The sequence below is a fragment of the Diceros bicornis genome, chromosome 4 (assembly GCF_020826845.1).
Source record: "Diceros bicornis minor isolate mBicDic1 chromosome 4, mDicBic1.mat.cur, whole genome shotgun sequence".
NCBI classification, from domain to species: Eukaryota; Metazoa; Chordata; class Mammalia; order Perissodactyla; family Rhinocerotidae; genus Diceros; species Diceros bicornis.
Genome location: NC_080743.1, coordinates 5,973,868 through 5,995,558, shown reverse-complemented (window position 1 = coordinate 5,995,558; position 21,691 = coordinate 5,973,868). Strand labels below are relative to the sequence as shown.

General features: G+C 35.7%; 1 protein-coding gene across 2 annotated transcripts in view; it reads left to right on the top strand.

Annotated features, from left to right (window-relative positions):
* The window catches only part of C4H1orf141 (chromosome 4 C1orf141 homolog), a 46,289-nt gene extending 26,601 nt beyond the window's left edge, over window positions 1-19,688 (top strand). Inside the window, exons 5-9 of one of the 2 annotated variants that reach the window (XM_058538259.1) lie at window positions 3,727-3,794; window positions 8,468-8,612; window positions 14,957-15,026; window positions 16,261-16,450; window positions 18,437-19,688. In XM_058538259.1, the coding sequence (XP_058394242.1) occupies window positions 3,727-3,794; window positions 8,468-8,612; window positions 14,957-15,026; window positions 16,261-16,450; window positions 18,437-19,024 (1,061 nt within the window). In that variant the 3' untranslated portion in view covers window positions 19,025-19,688. The remainder of the gene's footprint in view (window positions 1-3,726; window positions 3,795-8,467; window positions 8,613-14,956; window positions 15,027-16,260; window positions 16,451-18,436) is intronic. The other variant, XM_058538260.1, reaches the window with a different exon arrangement.
* Window positions 19,689-21,691: the final 2,003 nt, after the last annotated feature.

Here is a 21,691-nt window from a genome sequence, read left to right as displayed (position 1 = left end):
CTGTTTCATTATATTCTTTGTCTATTTCTCCATCAATACCACACAACATTAATTTCTGTAGCTTAAAATAACCCTTAATATCTGATAGAGTAAGTCATACAACCTTGTTCTTCATGAGTATCATGGCTCTTTTTTATTTTCCATTATGATTTCTTCTTTGACTCACTGGCTATTTAGAAGTATATGACTTAATTCAAAGTATATGAGGCTTTTCTAATTATCTTTTGGTTATTGCTTTTTAGCTCAATTACATTGTGGTTTGGGGATACACTCCATATGATTTCAGTCCTATGTGATTAGTTAACACTTGCATTATCACCCGGTATATGGTCAATTGTTGCAAATGCCCTGTATGTACTTGAAAATAATGTATATTAATGCAGTTGTTGGATGCAGTGTTCTATATATTTCTTTTAAGTCAAATTTGTTCATTATGTTTTTCAACTCTTCTCTATCCTCACCGATTTTTCTGCTTGCTTGTTCTGTCAATTCCTGAAAAAATTTGGACATTTATTTTTCTTTGTAGTGTTGTCAAATGTTGCTTTATGGATTTTTAATATAGTTTAGGCCATGTTATTAATTACATAAAAATTTAGAATTATTCTATATTTCTAGTAAATTGAACCATTTTTTCGTTATGAAGTAATTGTCTTGTAGCCAATGTTACTATAGTTATCCTCACTTTATTTTAGTTAACACTTGCATAGTGTATCTGTTTCCACCATTTTATTACCACCTTTCTGTAACGTTATGATCTAGATTTATATCTTATAATCATCACATTGTTAGATTTTTAAATCTACTCTGATAATCTTTGTCTTTGAAATGGAGCATTTAGTCCATTTATATTTACTGTAATTACTGGTATCTTTGGATTTAAACTTGCCATTTTATTTTGTTCTTTCTATTTGTCCTGTTGATTTTATGCTTCTTTTGCTGTCTTCTCATGTCTTCTTTAGGACCAAGTTTTTAAAATTTCACTTTTCCCCTTTACAAATTTGGATGTTATGTACTTTGTTTCTTTAAAAGATTACCCTAGAAATTACAATATGCATCCTTTCAAAATTTAATATTACCCTCCTTCCGGACAGTAAAAGGATCTTAGAACACTTTAATTATTATTTTACTGCCATACTGAGTTTTATATTGTTACTAAAGTCCAAAGTCTCATCTAAATTTCATCTAAATCAGATATGGGTGAGACTCAAGGTATGGTTTATCCTGAGGCAAAATTCCTCTCCAGCTGTGAACCTGTGAAACCAAACCAATTATGTGCCTCCAAAATACAAAAAGGAGACAGGCACAGGATAGACATTCCCATTCCAAAAGGGAAAAATAGGAAAGAAGGAAGGAGTGATGGGTTGCAAGCAAGTCTAAAACCTAGTAAGGCAAACTTCATGAGATCTTAATGCTTGAGAATAATCCTCTTTGCCTTGACACTCTGCCTTCCTATCCACTTGGGCAGTGGTCATGCCCCCACAGTTCTTCCAGGTGGGGGTCTCACTTTCCCCTTCAGGACTCTGCTAGGCAGGGATCCTATCCCCAGGGCTCTGACTGGTAGAGGTCGTGCCCCCAAGGCTCCAGGCTGCCCCATCCATAAGGCTTTGGGTGGAGGATGTTTGGCCTGTTGAAACTGAGGTAATGCCTTCCACTTCTGAAACTGAGGCAGCCCTGATGATCTCTGAATTGCCTTCACAGTCATTCTTCCCTTGTCTTGAAAAATAGCACGTTTGCAGCAAATAGGTCTATGATCCCACTCTGTAAGTTCCAAGAAGTCCAACAGCCTTCCTTCATTTTCTCCATCTCCATCCTCTTCTGTTCAAACTGGCAGTTTGAACCCCAGTCTCTGCTGGGGTGTCTGATTAGATCCCTGGTTCACATCTGTACCAATCTTCTTATCACATGGCCAATCCACCACACTCTTAGCGTTCTCATTTGAACATGCTTTCTCACATTCTGTAATATGGACAGTCTGAGAATTTTTCAAATCTTAAGTTCTGGTTCCTTTTTGCTTAACAATTCTGGCTCCAATTCATTTCTTTCTTCTCACATTTTACTACTGGCTGTCAGAAGGAACCAAGCTGCTCCTTCAATACTGCTTAGAAATCTCAGTTAAATATCCAATTTCATCTCTAGAAAGTTCTACTTCCACAAAAGACTAGAACACAATTCAGCCAAGTTCTTTGCCCCATTAATGTCATCATGGGGGCTCCACCCCCAGGACCTCATCTAAACCTAATTACCTCCCAAAGGCCCCACCTCCAAATACCATCACATTGAGGATTAGGATATGAATTTTGGGGATGGGGGTGGGACAGAAACATCCAGTTTACAGCAACTACTCTATCTAAATTATACCTCCTTCTATTGTTCTCCCTCACCAAAATCTATTTATTTCTGTCACAGCATGTATCTCAATTTATAATTATTCACTCCTTTGTTTCTTTATTTATTTTCTGCATTACCCACAAAAACATATGCATTATTGGGCAGGAATCACAATTCCAGAGTCTAATACCAGAGCCTAGCATATAGTAGGTTATCAATAATAACGGTTGATTGAATGAACACAAGACACCTTATTAAGTTCGTTAAATCTATAATCTCATTTAATCCTTACAGCATCCCTATCAGATAAGTACTATTATTTTCACTTAACAGATGAGGAAATTTAGCCACAGAGAGGTTAAATAACTTTCCTAAGGCTGCATAAGTCACACGGAAAAAGTAGGTTTTGGTCTCAAGCTATCTAAATCCAAAGTCTGTATGCTTGACCCTACCCTATACTTACCTTAAGAAAATCCATTAAATGATAATCCAGATTAATAAAGCTTAAAATTGGAGATGCAAGGATTCAGGTTAGGAGAATATTTCTCTTTTCAAAGGAATAAATGAAAAAATTTCTTTGATTATCAAATATGATTCTATTTTATTTATTTATTTATTTTTTTCCCCAAAGCCCCCCAGTAGATAGTTGTACGTCATAGTTGCACATTCTTCCAGTTGCTGTATGTGGGATGCGGCCTCAGCATGGCCGGAGAAGCGGTGCGCCAGTGCACACCCGGATCCGAACCCGGGCCGCCAGCAGCGGAGCGCACTCACCCAACCGCCAAGCCACGGGGCCGGCCCGATTCTATTTTATTTAGAAATCCATTTTTCCCGAGAAGATACACCTTTATTGTATAATAGTAAATAATCAAAATTTATACCTATTAATAGACATTCATTTAAAAAAAGTTTTTTTATTAAGGTAGAAATTCACTTTTGTGTGTGTGTGTGAAGAGGATTAGCCTTGAGCTAACATCTGTGGCCAATCCTCCTCTTTTTTGCTGAGGAAGATTGGCCCTGGGCTAACATTTGTGCCCATCCTCCTCTACTTTATATGGGATGCCGCCACATCATGGCTTGACAAGCAGTGCATGGGTCCACGCCAGGGATCTCAACCTGTGAACCCTGGGCCGCTAAAGGGGAGCATGTGAACTTAACCACCATGCCACCAGGCCAGCCCTGAAATTCACTTTTAAAGCAAATTATTCTAGATTTAGAGTTATTCTATATTTATCTCTAAAAATGTAAAAGGAAATGCGTATGTAAAAAAAGCAAATAAGATCATCAAACAATATTTCTAAAAAGTTCACTACGAAATGAGAAAACGGTTTATTGAGTTCAATTAGAAGTAGCCTAATAGTACGGAAATATCATTTATGTTTGGATTTGTTTCTTTAGAGCCAGTAGAAGAAAATCTAAAATCAAGATTTATTACATCTTTTCATTATCTTAAGGATACAGCTAAGGTAAGTTTAATTTGTATGCTTATAATTACTTAGTAGAAACTCAAATTAGCTCTAATAATTTTATATATGCTTCTACAAATCCCAAATTCAAATGGATTTTAGGATTCAGAAAGCATAAAATTTTAAAGTAATTTCATGTCTAATGTTATGTAAAACTTTATATATGGGAATAATAGAAAAAATAATATATTATTTGTTGGACAGTCTATATAGTAAAAATTATTTGTTGAATATGATAAGTACTAGCAGTTATCATAAAGTCAGTTAAGACAGGGCATCATAAAAAATTATATATGCATAACTTAAATACTTTATTTTAATTAAAAATATGAAAATATACGTCCATTTGTTAATCTTTTGATGTGTAGCCAAGACCAGTTTTTGAGCATGCTATAGTTATTTAAATTATATAATTACAATAACCACCAAAACAGGTTTGGGATTAAGACTATTGACTTTTGATAACCACTTGAGCAGAGGTCCATGGGCATACTGAAAAGTAGCTGAATGGGCTTGAGTATTGAGCATGCCTGGGATATCATTCAGTTGATTTTATCTGGGAGTCTGGAGGGAGAAATTAATCCAGAGAATCGGGAAAGGAAAGTTTTTTGTTTTGTGTGTGTGAGGAGATCAGCCCTGTGCTAACACCTGCCAATCCTCCTCTTTTTTTTGCTGAGGAAGACTGGCCCTGGGCTAACATCCATGCCCATCTTCCTCCACTTTATATGGGACGCCGCCACAGCATGGTTTGCCAAGCAGTGCTTCGGTGCACGCCTGGGATCCGAACCAGCGAACCCCAGGCCGCCGCAGCGGAGCACGCACACCTAACCACTTCTGCCACCCGGTTGGCCGGGAAAGTTATTTTAAGAGAGTCTTTTAGTTATTAATTAATTTATTATTAACCCTGATTATTGCTAATATGGAGAATAAAAAGTGAAGAAATACATACTTTGGACCATAATTAATAAGATGTTATGATTTTTGTTGCATATTCCTGCCTTTTATAATTTTAAAAAATATTGACAGGATCCACAGTCCAGGTTATTAGTTTATCCTCATCCACATGGTTTATTTAGGTTCATGTTTAATAAATCTCCCAAGAAATATATATTGTAACATCACAATAAGTTTACTCATCATAATAAATTTACTAGCATTTTACATAAAACATATAACATTTAAATTTTTAAAAACAAATTAAAATATGCCTATGACTTTAGAAATCAAATAATACACAAAAGCTAATAAGAACAGGAAGTCCTTCCATCCCATATTTCCTGTTCTAATTTCCTCTTTTCAGAGGCAACCATGTCTAACCTTTTTGAGTTTCAGTTCGTCTTATAATTAACTCCGTAATTCTAAACAATGAGCTTCTGCTGCTGTTTTTTTTTTAATTTATCCACTTTAAACATTATCTACTGAATTATTAATAAAAAAGATTTGAATTAGCTTATTTACACTGCTCTACATCTCACCTATCCCCCTCTTCCTTCTTCTGAATCTTTGAAAGTTACTTTTTGCTCCTATTGTTAACTTTTGTATCTTGAAATAATATATCTACATATGTTTTTCTTTTCTATCAACTTTCATCACTAACTCCTGATTCCCCTTTATATAAGATGAAGATCTTAGCAGTCTTATCCTTTCCTCCAACTCTCCTCTACACCTTCTTCCCTAGGTCAAGTATATCTTTACTTTTACATTTTTGAGGTCAATGATTATATTCAGCTTTGAAACTCTGATTAAGCCGTTATGTTTTGTCTATAGGTTAATTCTAAAGCTCCAAATGCTATAAACAACATTTGCGTTATTATGACATTGTAAATAATCATTCATTGTAGAACAAATAATATGTGAGGATTACGTTTCTTCTTAATGGGTATAATGTAAAAACAACAGGCTCTCTCTTCTTATTCTCCCTCAGTTACTCAAAAATAATGCCATATTTTAGTTTCCCTCACATTTAGACCTTGACTGTCTTATAAACTTTTGTGTTTTTTTTCTGGAGTTTCTAGTTGCCTTTCTTTTTTCTTGTGGAGAATAAGAGCAAACATCCATATAGTAATTATACGTGCCAAGCACTGTTCAAATATATATATATACATATATATAATTTACATCCTCAACAACCCAGTGAAGTAAGTACTATTATTACTCCTATTTTATAGGTCAGAAAAAACAGGTACAAAGAAGATAAGCAACTTGGCTGAGATCAAATTATAAGTGACAGAACCAGGAAGAACCCAGCAGTCTGATTCACGCTCTTTGTCTCTAAGATATGCAGCCTCCCAAAAAGAAACATACAACTTTCTTACTGTATGTGAATATGGTCAAGCTTCCTTACTCTTTCTCTCTATGGAGTGTAATCCATTCCAGTCTTCTTGGAGAAATTGTTCATGGAGCCCAGAGACTTCTTGTTGTAAATTTGATCCATTGCTTTTAAGCTTGCTCTGCAATTGTCACTGTGTCATTCCACGCCTGGTTTAGTACCCAGATTCTAGTATCCTATGTCTTCTTATTTCTTCTTGGATTTCATCTTTATTTTCCTAGAATATGTCTTCAAGAAACTTCCCTAGAAATGGTACGTGGATGTCTGGGAATGTATTTATTTTTCCCATACACTTGATTGATAATTTGGATGAGTAGAATTATAGGTTCAAAATCATATTTTCTCTAAACTTTGAAAAGATTGTTCCACTGTCCTATGCCATTGAATGTTGCTAATGAGAAGTTCTCAGTCTTTTGTAAATGACCTTACTTTTTTATCTGGAAACTTTTAGGATCTTCTCTTTATCAATGTTGTTTTAAAATATCTTGAGGATATGCCTAAGTGTGGTTCAATTTATTCTGTTCAGTGCTCAATGGACTCTACCCTAAAGCCAGATATCTTTCTTTAGGTCTAAAAATGTCGTTCTGTTATTTATTTTCTAATTTCCTTTCCACTGTTTTCTCTGTCCTCTAATGGCCAGATATCAGACTTCTTAGATTGGTTCTCTATATTGGTTTTCTCTATTTTTGTCTTTTTGAAATTTTGCTCTTTGTGATGGGAAATTTCCTTAACTTTTTCTCCTGGTCTTTTTACTGCATTTTTATTCAGTAATCATATTTTAAATTTCCAATATTTCTTTCTTCTTCTTGGTTGTTGTTTTTCTCTTTCTATGGAATCCTGTTACATTTGTTCTCAAATTTTTCTGAGGATATTAGAGTTTATTTTCTTATGTTATTTTCTGTTTCTTGAATTATCTGTTTCCTCTGGTATCAGTGTTCCTTTTGTTTATCATGATATGTATCTTTAAAGTTGCTGATTTTTATCATATCTTTTCAGACTTTGCTGTCAAGACTATGCTAGCTTATAAAAAGTACTGAAAAGTTGTTGTTTACTTTTTAATTTAATTGGTATTATATTGTATGAGAATTATTTGTTGCATAAAAGTTTGAAAGAACTTATCCATATGTCTATTTGGGCCTGGTTATTCTTTTAAAGGTAGTTATTTGAAACTTCTTTACATTTCTTCCAAGAATTACCAGTATGCTCAAATTTTCTACTACTTCTCAAGTCAATTTTGGTAATTCTTCTTTATGTTAAAGTTTCTCTGTTTGACTTTCAAGACATCCATAGTCTATGCTGCTCACGATTCTTCTTCTTAGCTATTTAAGATGGTCTTTTATACTCAATAAATGATAAATGCTCCCCTGCTCTAAATATGCTGTTTTTTTGACTATCTCCTGAATACTCTAGGTTTATGTTGTTGGCCTTTCCTGAAACGCCCTCATCTCCAAATCCTAGCATTAAGTTCTTCCGCATTGATGGAATCTTTCCTGTCTCTTCCAGCCCTCGTTGATATCCCTCTCTTCTAAGCTCCTCTTGATTTATAGATTAGCTTGGTTCTTAGTGATATTACTCCATTACATTATTTACTAATGTTTCATGTATGCTAATCATATCTATCCAATAAGAATGTGAGCTCTTTATGGCCTAGATTTTTGTCATATGCTTTACTTTTATCTCAGATTAATCAGAACTAAATATATTCTATGCCTAGTGTAAAAAACATTGCAGGTGCTAAACAAATATTTGTTTGGTTTGTTCATGGAGAATCATAAGTTATGCAGTTTATACTTACATCTGCATATATATTTTTTGGATATTTAGATATTTGTATTTAAGCAAAAATATACGGAGCCAATGTGAGACCCTAACCTAGGAGAAGCTCGATCATTTTTTTCAAGTTTCTCTCCCTTTACTCAGAACTATTCTGCTGTACCTCCTCTATGTATGAGACAGTCAAGTTTCTGTTTAAACTGAGGGGGCTTTTTTCCTCAGTATTTGAAGTTTAGACTTTCCTTGCATGGAGAAATAACTCTTATATGAATATAAAGTCTAAGTTTTAAAGACAAAGGAAATAAAAGTTGGTAAGCAGTGTGAGCATAGGCAAATTTTTAAATTTCTGTTGATTTGTTTCCTCATCCATAAGGTGGTAATAACACCCATCTCATAGGGGTTTTTCGAGAATTAAATAAACATTATATTTGAAAGTATTTAAAGAACTAGACAGCTGTTAGTTATCATACTACACATTCCAAATGTGAATAATTCAGTATAAATTTTTTATCAATATACACATGGAAAGAAATAATTTCTAAGATAGTTTTCCATTTTTCCTGATGTTTAGGTGGAAAATGCTAAGCCCTTGCATGATCTATATTCACAGCATAGAAAAACATGTGGAAGAACATTGGGTTCTACAGTCTTTTCTCCTGTACCCAGCATTCAATCTAATGTTTATAAGAAGGAAAAAGACTCTACTTTATCTACAGGTATACATATTGTCTGTTTATATTGAAATAACTGAAAATTAACCACATCTAACTTTAAGATATAAGCATTAAGAAAATCTTTAACCAAGGAATATCGCTATCTGATTATATTACCATATTATTTCACTACTTAATAACATCTGAAGACTCATCACAAAAATGGTAAAGTTCAGATTCCTTAGTATGGTATATAACATCTTTCCAACCTTCTATTTTTTCTGTCTCTTTTTCTGTACTGATTCTAGTCACAATGAACAGTCTGTTCCAAGTACTGTGTGATTTGATCCATTCTGTTCTCTATGCTCAGAACAAACTTCTCTGCCTCGTAGATTCCTATTCATCGTTGATAGTTGGGGCACTTTTAGCTGCAATTAAGAGAAAATCTGACTACATGTGTCTTAAACAATAAAGATATTTATAATCTCAAATAACAAGTCCATTAGTAAGGCAGTTCCAGGGTTGGTTAATTTAGGGGTTTAATGATGCCATCAAAATCCAGTTCCTCCATGTTTTCTCAACTTTCCTTAACTGTCTTAGCAAGTAGCTTGTTCTCCTAGCCTTGCTGTACAATATCGTGTCTACTATTCAAGATAACTTGGGTTAATAACATCCACTGTAAACGAGAAAAGCTCTTTGGTCCCTTTGTAAGAATGAGGACAATGTTCCCCAAAGCCCTCCAGCAGAACTCCCATCTGTCTCCTTGGCTAGAATAGCTTCATGCGCCCATATCTAAACCAGTAAATCATTATTGACTTAGATTAGTTTTTCCAACTTTTAACGTGACCCACAGTAAGGAATACTTTTTATATCTTGATCTAATATATATGTATGGAGTAGAAGATTCAGATTCATGAAACCCTAATTATTTGTCTTTCCCTCTGTTAGTTGAATTTGATTGCAGTATTGTAGTGTTTTGTACAGTTGTTACTGAGGATCCATATTATGCACTCCATTCTATTCTATTGTATTCTATTCTATTCTATTCTATTCTAGTATTTCATTTTTTAAAATGCTGGTCAGGATTAAAATTGATTTAGCGTCTAAATTGATGTGTTGTGACTCACGTTTTGAAACGCACAAGCTTAGATCATTCAAGATTCACTCCCTTGAGTTAGGAAGGAGCCCAGCTTCCCTTGAAGGACATGGTTGCTTGGAGGAAAATGAATAAGATAGCAAAAAAAGGGATAAAAGGACTGTTAAGTAGGCAACCCTCTGTTTACCACACTGTCTTTTAAGATTCCACTCAGATATTGTATCTTCTCTGAAGTGTTCCCTGATAGCAGTGGCAGGCTGTTCTACTCTTTTGGCGAAGCAAATTTCCTTTTATAAAATTTCTTGATTCTCTCTACAGAAGAGGCATTATTGTTCTTTTATCAAAGTCCCAAATTTAGACTTCTAGAAAAGGTGACAACATAGAAACAAGTTTATCTTGGCCAAAATGAATAACAAAAGGAAGAAAAATTCATTAAATTGAAACTAGGACATTTATCCCAAACTCAACAAAATCTGCTGCATATTACAATATGAAGTAGTTTGAAAGATGATTCTAGAAGTTGATGTATAATTCCATTTCCTGGAAGAAAGGAATAATATTGAAAGAGCCAGTAGAAGATATTCTGAAAATATTCTTGTTAACCATCACCCCCCACCACACACACACACTTAAAGAGAAGGAGTTATCAACGATGGGTCACAGAGAGATGGGAAATCCTCCCCCTTGGATTGCAAGTCAACAGCATTCCAAGTGTGTGTTAGCAGTGTTTTGAGAGAAACCTAATGACCATACCTAGTCATTTCTTTCCCTGGCTCCCTAGTATTGCTTCAGATGGACTCAGGGGAAACCTCCTAACTCAGAGGAGCAAGGTCTTACAAGGAAGGTTGACAACAGAAGAGACAAGGTGCAATTTCCTAGGAACCATCTTTGCAAGTATGAATAACAGCCACAAAGATAAGTGTGTAAAGAAAAAAACATATGACCCATCAAACAGCCCAAAGAGCCATAAGCCCTTTCTTTGACTAAATACCTTCCCAAACTGAATTGCTTACCCCAAGAGAGAGGGAGAAAACTGGAACCCAAGCGGCACCTCACACATAAATGGACAGAGCATCCACTACCACGTTAGAATCATGAAGAGGTCTCACAAACATACAGTGCACAGAAACACATTTCCCCATGATTGTTCAGGGCTCCAGCTCCCTCACCAGCCTGCTCAGGCAGGTAAGGTAACAATATCTGCATTTACAGGTTAATTTCTAAGGGGAGAATTTAACAGTACCCAGGTAAACAGGAGAGCATCCATAGAAAATTCACCCCTGTTATTTTTGGACTAATATCAAGCCGAGATTTAAATGTCCCGATTCAAAGGTGAGTAGGTAGAAAAACAAAAGCAAAACATGAGACCTATCGAAGATTCTGTAGCAAAAAAAAGGAAATAATTTAAAAGATAGCTGATGGTCATGTTTTGACAGAATTTGTACCCCATAAAACAGGAGAAAATTTAGACAATAATCATTTTATGTGCTCAAGAAATTAAAGAAAATAAGGATTCTATGAAATAAGATTTGAAAATATAAAAGGTAATTGTCAAGGATGAAATGGTGCTATCAGAGCTAAAAACATTTTTAAGGAAACAGGAAATGCTAATGCAGAACTTAAAGTTATGTTAAAAGTAGTGAAGAGTGGAATAAACATTGGAGTAAACCAAATCAAAGATCTGCAGAGCGGGTTTAGGAAAGTCACATAGAAGGCAATGTAAAGGCACAAAAATATGACTAGATTAGACAAGACAGTATATTGAGGGAAGAAAACAGATATCCAACACCAAGATAGCCAGTGTGTTTGAAGGAGAGAACAGAACAAATTGAATGAACTGACTGAAAGGGGGCATGGGAAAACTATCTTGGGATAATGGAAATACTCAACATCTTGGTGAGTATCATGGTGATGCTTACATGAATACATATATTGTCAAAATTCATCCAACTGTACATTTAAAATGAGTGCATTTATTGTATGTAAATTGTACATTAGTAAAGTAAGTTAAAAAGAAAACAAAAGACTAACAATACAAAAGTCTAAAACAACAAAAACGTAATAAATTAAAATAATCTATTATATATAAAATAATCTACAGAAAATAATTTAATTAGTAATCTAAAGTAATGAGAAAATGGCTTGTATAAATGCAGAAAATATTAATAATATTTCATTTAAAATACAAACTAAGATTAGTTTTTAAATTCTGTGCTCATCATTGTTTCCTGTATCCTGCCATCTGTGTTCGCTTTTATTTTTCCTGAGTGATATCCTTAATTAGTTCTTTCAATGATAATCTGTTGGTTCTTAACTCTTTTTGATCTTTGTATATCTGAAAGCATCTTTATTTTGCGTCACTCTTGAATGACAGTTTAGTTGATATTGATTTTTAGGTTGCAAATTATTTTCCCTCAGCACTTTAAAGATATAGCTTCATTATCTTCTGGAATCAATTATAGATTAGAATTCTGCTTTGGGTCTAATTGTCATCTCTTTGTGGAATGACAATTAATGCCATTCCTTTACTTTCTGTTAGTTTCAGGAATTTTCATTCTTTATGATCTGCATTTTTAGTACAATTCATCTTGGTGTAGATTTATTCTTATCTCTCATCCTCAATTTGTGAAATACACTTCTGTTAGTTAGAATTATTGGCCATCATCTCTTCAAATATAGATTCTGCACCATTTCCTCTATTTTCTTCTTCCAGAACTATTAGACAAATGTTGAAGTCTTTCAATCTATCTTTCATGTCTTCTAGCTGTTCTTTCATATTTTTTATTTATCTCTCTATGCATTCTTCGTGAATTCCTTGGTGTTTTCTTCCACTTCATTAATTCTCCCTTTGGTTGTGTAAACTAGAATTATATTATTTATTTCCAAGATTTTCAGGTTTTTTTATATTGACTTGTTCTTTTTTTTTTTTTTTACTTCAACCTGTTTTTATCTCACAATATCTTGCTTTTTTTATATGAATAGTTTTTCATTTATGTCTTTGAAGTTCCTAAACATACCATATCTTATCAAATCTAAGATGTTACCAATGACACTGTCAATTAAACTATGACAGAATGCTAATATACACAATAGAATTGAGATATGGTAAGAGTTTTAAAGCTGTTTTTAGATTCTTTTATTTAATTTTTTTTTTTTTTTTTTTTTTTGCTGAGGAAGATTTGCCCTGAGCTAACACCTGTTGCCAATCTTCCTCTTTTTTTCTTGAGGATGATTCACGCTGAGCTAACATCTGTGCCAGTCTTCCTCTATTTTGTATGTGGGTTGCTGCCACAGGATGGCCACTGACAAGTGGTGTATGTCTGTGCCTGGGAACCGAACCCAAGCCACCAAAGTGGAGCACGCCACACTTAACCACTAGGCCATGGGGCCAGCCCCTCTTCTATTTAATTTTATTGCTGAATTTATATTCTATTTCTTGACCTTGTTGACTGTCTTTCTTAGATTTATATTTTTCAATGTGGTTTAGAATTTTAGAAGGTTCTCTCCTCACTCAACACTTATTCACTTCACTTTACTCCTTCCTTTCTAGAAGTTTTGCAGTTGCTGCCACTCAGACCTCATGGCCTTTAGGCCAAACCATATTTTAGAGTTGTTAATGGGGCTCCTCTGCCAGGGAAATATTGGGAATATGGCAGATCCAGTCATCATGGCTTGGTGTGGTTTGACTTAGTTCCTGGTTCCCAGTTGGCAGTGGGAAGGATGGATTTTCAGTCTTTTTCACAAGTCAGGGAACCTCAACCCAGCCTCTGTTTCAAGCAGTGGGCCTGTCTTTCTCCCACTTGCCTTTCCCGTTTCTGTAAATGGCATCTACCCAATTGCTGAGGCCAAAAATCTAGAAATCATCTTTGATTTCTTTTTTTCCCTTATATTCCATATCCAATCCACCAGTCAGTACAGTTGGAACTACCTCCAAAATATAACCTGAAGCCCACCACCTGCTCTGCTACAATCCTTGTCTAATCCACCAACATGTCTTATCTAGACCACAGCAACAATCTTAATTGATTACTCCATTACTACTCTTGGCATCCACACTACCTCCACAGACTGTTCATCTCTGAACAAGCAGAGTGACTTTTCTAAAGAATAAATCAAACTACTTTATTATTCCATTTAAAACTCTCCAATTGTTCTCTATTATAACCAGAATAATGTTCTAACTCTTCACTGTGGCTTATGTGGCCCTATATGACTTGGCCCCTACTGCCTGTTCATCTCTTCTTACTCCATTCTCCCTGTCATTCCCTGCACTCCAGCAGTTCCTTCAGCATTCCAAGCTGGTTTCACGCTGACGGCTTTACACTTGCTGTTTCCTCTGCCTAGTGGGCTGTTCCTCCAGCTCTTCACCTGGCTGCCTCCTTCTCTTTCTCAGATTTCAACTCAAATATCCCCTCCTGAGAGAGACTGACTATAGCCATCCTAGGTGAAGTACCGTGTTTATATTTTTCCATAATACTTACAAGTGGTTGAAATTATTTTAAATATTTGCATGTTGGTTGATTTGCTTGTTTATTGACTATTTCCTCCGTCTAGAACAGAGCTTCCCAACCAGTACACTGTGGTCACCTGTTGTGCTTGGAGGGGTTATAGGTGTGCTGAAATATTGATCCTTCAGCCTTCAAGACTGCTGGGTTGGCCCTGTGTACACTGTACCTGTAGCCTGGCTACAGGTGTACACAAGTGTTTATCCCAGTGTACCGTACAAAGAATATTAATTAAAATGTTTGCCATGATGTGGAAAAGGTTCGGGAGCTCTGCACTAGGATACTAACTACTTGAGGACAAGGAGAAAGCTGAATTCATTACTAGAGACATGTGTGTCCGGGAACACTATTAAGAAAGTAGAGAAATGCTGGAGTGGCCTCCAGGCATATTTGGAAGAGTTTGACTTTGGACACTTTCTTAAAGCCAGGTGGCAAGATCTGTTTGACATCTGCTAACTAACCTCCCTCCGTGCAAACAGCGTTTAAACATCTGAGGCTTCCTACTGGCCAATAATGGCTTTATATATTGGAGATTTATGAAAATTTGGGAATACCTTTATTCTATAAAAATCTCCAAGACCAGTGTTATGTTTGATCTGTCTTAGCCAAACTTTAGATTCTTGATCTCAGTCTTTTCCAGTTCTATCTTGTTCACTTAAGAAGCTTTTACTAAGTAGCTACTAAGATCAGGCACCATACCATGTGCTTTCCATATGTTATTTTACATTGTAAAATATTTTATGCAAGGGATTTTCTAAATGCCATAATATATGTGTGTCTTTTATGAAAATCTTTTATAATTTCAGCTCAAACTGAAAAAACACCTAGGGAATCATTTGATTTGGTTGGTCACTTAGAAGATTATGTAAATAAAAGGTAATATATTTTTAAATTTTTTATATTTTATTCTGTTCAATGATGTTTCTAATAGGAAGAGTTCTGCTTTTATTTTCTAGTAGACCAGAATGAATTTATTCTGGCTTCTTATTACCATTTAGGCTACTAAATCACCATTTAGGTACTAAATCCAATGGCCGGTCCAAGAAGCTAGACAGCATCACATTCAGACCATAAGCACATGTTCTATCTGCTACAAGTTTACAGTCAAATGGAGAGAAAGACGTAGAAAAATGAAGGGAGAAAACACAATTGTGTTTTTGTGGTAGAGACACAAATTTAATTTCACTACAACATGGATGTGATCTTTCTCATGAGACCCTCAAATTCTGTGTAATGAAAAAAATCATATTAGTCCAGTGTGTTTTAAGACTTGTCTGGAGCAATACTGTATAGCCTCTTTAGGTTGAACTCAGTCTTTCTATTTCTTTCTAAGATGGTAACTGAGTGTATGAGTGAGGGGCTCACTGGACTTCGTGATTGAGGAAAAAGTACTTGACCGAGGATCCTGGTCAATGCCCTGTACTGCTGCTCTCATTCCTAGATGTTCTGTGGCTGCTGACGTTGGTGGTTCATGAACTTATGGTCTATTCTCTCTGAACTTAGATAGGGTCCACTCTCAACTCTCATTAGTATGGTAGACCTCTCTGAGTCTCTGTCATGTCTTTCATCTGTCCTTAGAGTGTCCATCACCCATGCCAAGCTTTTACTGTGGGTTACCTCACACTTTGCAATGGCAAGCCCCTTAACAAGCCTAAACTCAGTATCCATGTCACATGTGAGCCAAGGGAGATCTGGAATGAGAACTATATCCTCTCTCTGCCTAACCACACCATTCCATCCTGTTAACAAAGTTGGGGCCACCCTACGTTGGCAAGAAGATGCCCTGCAAAGCATTTGTCTCCCAGAATCTCAATGAAGGCTGTGCTAAATTCCTCTCTGCTTTTGGTGTTCTCCTCTTTCTACATAATACACCTCCTCCCCACTCAAAAACCACACAGGCACACATATTACAGTCTTGCTTCCCTCTCTGCTTTTGCTGTTTCCCCCACAAACCAGGCAGGAAGGGATGGTCTTGCCAGGTTGAAAGTCTGTGGCAGAGGGTTTGGGGGAGATATTGGCAGTGACTGTGAGGAATGGGGGAGGAAGACAAGAACTGACAAGCTGAAATCAGCCCTATAAATATTTACGCTGAACTCGTGTTCATTTTCAGAAGAAAATCTCATCCGCAGATGAACGATTCTAGTACAGAAGAAAATAAATCCGTCAGAAATTATCAATTAAGTGAGCACTATTTAGTAAGAAAGAAAAGCTTGCTCCCCTTGTGCTTTGAGGATGAATTGCAAAAGCCAAATGCCAAGATAATCAACATTAGTCCAGCAAAGACGGTAACTTCTCACATGGTAATGAGAATATCTACTACTCTTCAGTAAATATGTGTATTATTACTACTTGTGGAAGTCTTATACTCTAGTGACCAGAATCTTTGATAAATGCTTCCTACCTCTTGGTTTCACATTCCCAAGTGACAACAACACAAATTCTTTTTTTTTTTCTGGTGAGGAAGATTAGCCCTGAGCTAACATCTATTGCCAATCCTCCTCTTTTTGCTGAGGAATAGTGGCTCTGGGCTAATATCTGTGCCCATCTTCCTCTACTTTTTTTTTATATGTGGCACACTTGCCACAGCATGGCTTGCTAAGTGGTGCGTAGGTCTGTGCCTGGGATCGAACCTGCGAACCCCAGGCCACCAAAGCGGAGCGTGCAAACTTAGTCACTACTCCACCAGGCCGGCCCCCAACAACACAAATTCCTAATTTTCTTTTTAGAATCACCACCCCAAAAATGGGGAGTCCTTTGCACCAGCTGAAAATTTTGTTTTTCTTTATGAAGAAGGCTTTTTCAAATTTTCTTGATTATAAAAGAAATATAAAATAAAAAAATTTTTTAAATGACTAGATCATATTTCACTTGTCTATCAATCTATTTTAGCTATTTCAACCAGAAAATATGTTTAGTAAAGGCCATTTGGTAGCTCACAGAGTCTCCACGAAGGCTGGAGAGACAATCTGGCTGGTAAGCTATCCAGTCAGAGTTACACAATTACAGCCCCAGACTGCTCCCCTGGGGCCCATGCTGTTGTAGCAGATAACAGTTTACAACTCTGATTCTGGGCTGGGGGCACTATTTCTAAGACCTTTGCCACTGCTGCCCTTCAAAGCTAGGTATATCTTCTACCATCCTCACTAGAATAGTTTTCACAATGCCTGCTTTTTCACTTGCTTTTTCTGAACTGAAGACTCTCACAGGCAGAGCCTGTATCTGATTGGCAGAGCTTCGGTCACATGCCTATGCCCTAACCGCAAGGGAGGCTGATACCTCCACCTGAGGGGACATAGACTAGTAAGTTGGAAAATTCCGGAAGGGGTTGGACAGACCAAAAATGTGACAAACTTCCAGTACTCTGGCTAAGTAGATAACATTGGCATCACCAGCAGACTGCAAAACTAGATCTTTTGTCATCTTTTCCGTTATCATAGGCATTAATATAACTTTCACACTAAGTACACTAATACACAATTAGATGATCTTAGTTTCTTATTTTATTACTTATATTTCTAAAGGAAAAGTAGCAATCATTGACTTAAAGTTTGCAAACTAATTGGTAATATGCATATTTGACTGCTTTCTTTGGAATTAATCCTTTTGCCCTATAATGGAAACATGGGAAAGAGTTTAGTGAGTAACTCATACATACAAATTTTCTACTACTGTGATAAGAGTAGTCTATTTTTAACTCAATCTATTACTTTGGCTATATTTGGCTACAAATATATATTGAGCACCTTTTATGTGCTAAGTGTTGGGGTACAATAATAAATATAATCATTGTAATGATAATTTTATATTTTCTGAATTATTTATTAGGCTATCCAGACTTTGAATTTTGGTTTGTAATCAGTTATGTCTCTTATGGTCTTTGACTCAATTCATTTTTTGGTATGCTTCTTATTTCTGGACGTGGAAACCTAAGAAATGCCAGAACAATGTTCCATTCTACCAACTCTCCTATTTCCCAATGACAACACCTCAAATATTTAACAAATATATTTCTTTCTTTATATCCACTTTATTTCAAAAAGGATTTTAGGAGGCCAAAAGCTCAGATTTTGCCTCTAACATCTCAATAGAATATTAAGAAGAGAAGGAAGTGTGTCACATACGAGTATATCTTTTTTGTTTGTTTGAATACCATTATTTTTCACATTAAAAACTTCTATGTAGTCATTTTTAGAATCTTTTACCATTTTATTTTCATGTTTTAAAATACATGTAGCCTTCTTGCCTCTATAGACTGATAACTAAATACTCTTTTCTCTAATCCACAGGAACAAAATGACACAAATCCCATAATTTTCCATGAGACTGGATATGTACAAATGTTACTTTTGACAAAAAATAGGCTTCCTCCCCACCCTATGGAAAATGGAAACATGTACCCATATAAAAGAGCAAATTTTGTTTCAGAAAGAAATCGTGAACTCCTCAAATCTTTAATTAGTTATCAATCTGTTACTCCTTCTAAACCTAAAAGAACTATGCCTACAGCAAGGAGGAAAGATATACAAGCAGCACCTTTTGACGTGGGCCATAGAGTTGCAGACGATAAATCAAGGAAGAAGACTAGTAAGCAGACATTAGAAAACATATCTTGGAATAAACTCTATGATTTCTCACAAACTTTTTCCAGCCTAACAAAAAGATTTGTAGGTTTCCTTGATAGAACGGTTATTCAAGAAATGAACGCTAAAACTGGCAAATTTGAAAGAGTGTTTTCTACAGTGAAACCAGTGAGCAAATTTAGTGCCTTACCTGTCAAATATTGCTCAAAGCCTTTAAAAAATAAACTCAAAGTCCATAGAGTAAATAATGTAACACCACTGGACGATCTGTTAAACTTGCCAAATGAAAATTAAACACCTCACAAAATATTGTTTATACAGCAATACTTGGGTAGCAAGAAGCAAATAACGAAGTTCCAAGATTATAGAAGAAATTCTTATCTAAGTAGTAATGTTCTAATGGATGGTATAAGAAAGCAAAGCATAGAAATTGGAGTTACAAAACAACAGTGGTCTGTTCAAGAGAAGCCAAAATTTTTAGTAAATAAGAGGACAAAATCAGGAAATAATTATCAACAAGAAGAACTAGCTCATGAATTTTTATTATCTCAATTAGATTCCTTGATGATCAGCATTCCTACAGTAAAGTCTGGTTTGGGACCAAGAGGGGCATAGACTGAGTCTGGAAATTCGCTATTGGAAGCCAAATAACATCAATACCTTGCTCTATAATTGAATATCAAATAAGACGAATGTACCATTAACTTGCTGCATGTGGAATTAATTGTATATCTGTATTTTGGATAATCATTGGAAAATTGTGTTACATTAGCAACTCATGCAATTAAAAATTCTTTGTAAAATTTGAAATAGCTTTTTGTTAGTAGATGTTGGAACTTTATTACTATTATAATGCCTTTTCCAAGTATAACTTTGACTTTTTTCTGAATTGTTAAATAATTTAAAATAACTTATCCTTAATAAGCTAAATAATTTTGATATCAAGTCCTATAAAGTATAGAACATTTTAGGTATATTATTATATTGCTATCTTACTGTTTCTCATCAACTTCTCATTGACCCAAATGGCATAAAGGCAGAAGTCAATTTAGAAACAAGTTGCATTTCAAAAGTTCATTTGTAATCTGTTTGTTTAAGGATTTTTTAAAATCTTAACTGTTAGTACTTGAAAGGAAGTAGGTTTAATTAGAAGCATTTCAGTCAGGGGAAGGCCTTGGGGGTGTTTTGGAAACTTTCAAAGGTGAGGAGGTGGACTTGTTCAGGTTCCCATTTCCACTCCAGACTCTTCCTCCTTCTCCTTCTTCCTCTTCCTTTTCTTCTTCTCTTCCTCCTTCTCCTCCTCTTCCTCCTCCTTCCCCTTCTCTCACTCCACCTCCTCCTCCTGCTCTTCTTCTCCTTCTTAATGAAAAGGATCCCAAGGTTTTCGTCTTGGGAAAATAGAAAAAGTAAAAAATAAACCAAAAGATATTATGAATAGGAAATTAAAAATACTTAAGTAGAAATGAAAATATAGTATTAAAGGATAAAGAAAAGCAAAAGTTATTGTTTTGTGTGTTTGTTTTTAAAATACACTAAAATGGATAAACCCTTCTCAAGCCTGATTTAAGGGAAAGGAGCAAAAAAGGAGTATAAGATTATGAATGAGAAAAGAAACAACCATAGAAATAGGAGAGAATAAAAGAATCATAAGAAATACTACATGCAAATTTATGCCAACAAATTTGAAAGTCTAGAAAAAGGTGGGTGATTTACTATCAAAAGGAAATGATCAAAATTGACCCTTAGGAATGGATATTTTGAATAGACCAATTTCCTAGAAGACAGTGACATGCACCAGGACTAGATGAGTTCATAAATAATTTTTCTCACTTTATTATTAAAGCCAGTGTGGTAAGCAGAATTCCAAAGATGTCTCCCCAAGATTCCTGCCCCTTGTTATTCAATCAAACACTAATCTGGATACTGCTGTGAAAAGACTTTGCTGATGGATTTAAGGTTACTAACCATCTGACCTTAAACTATGGAGATTATTCTGAATTATTGGCGGACCCAATGTAATCACATGATCCATTAAAAGCAGAAGAATGCAGAAGTCAGAGAGACGTGGCAGAAGAGAAGGTAAGAAGGATGGGGTAGAAGTGGAGGTTGGAGACTTTAATTCTAAGGGCAAAATTTTTGAGCACTTGTTTACAATATTTCCGGTTTCTACCCAATTACCCATTTCATCCCTGCCTTTGCCATGCTTCTGCAGAGTTGGAGCGTATTTCCCTGCCCCACTGACTTGGGCTTGGTCATGTGACTGACTGTAACCAGTAGAATGTGAGCAGACGTGACTCGCATGGCTTAGCTTTGCCCCTCTTGCTCCTGTCCTCCACCACGAGAACAGCAGGCCTCAGGTAGTGGCCACTCCTGGAACCTGGGTGCCAGTATGAGAAGACATTCGGAACCAAGGCCGGGTGAATCCTGCAAAGCCCCGAAGAGCCTCAGCCAACACACAGCCCTCATGTAACATGATCAAGAAATAACTTTTTGATGTTGTAAGTCATTAAGACAACGGAATTGTTTCCACAACAAGGTCTGACTACTTCAATCTCTTTGGGACTTTAATCTTTGAATTTAATTTCTCACAAGCAATTTTATAGAGGGAGAAGTTTTATATTCAAAAGTGCGCATTTCTACGTTGTTAGCATTTTATTATTAGAGTATGTTAACTCATAACAGTACCTCTGATGAATTATACTGGGCAATGGACTGGCTATAATTTGAGATGGGAAATAAGAAATGAAATTTTTATCTTAACACATCATGGTCTTGGAGTTAATTTAATTAACATAATGATGAATGTATATTTTAGAGCCTTCCAGATCAGAATTAAACTATTGACCAACATTCCTAGGATAATCCAAAAATCCACAGTGTTGGCGCAACCTTGTAAAGGTAGGAGCAGGACTTCCCTGGTAGCTGCTAATCTCCTCTCCAGAGAGTGCTAGACACACCCTT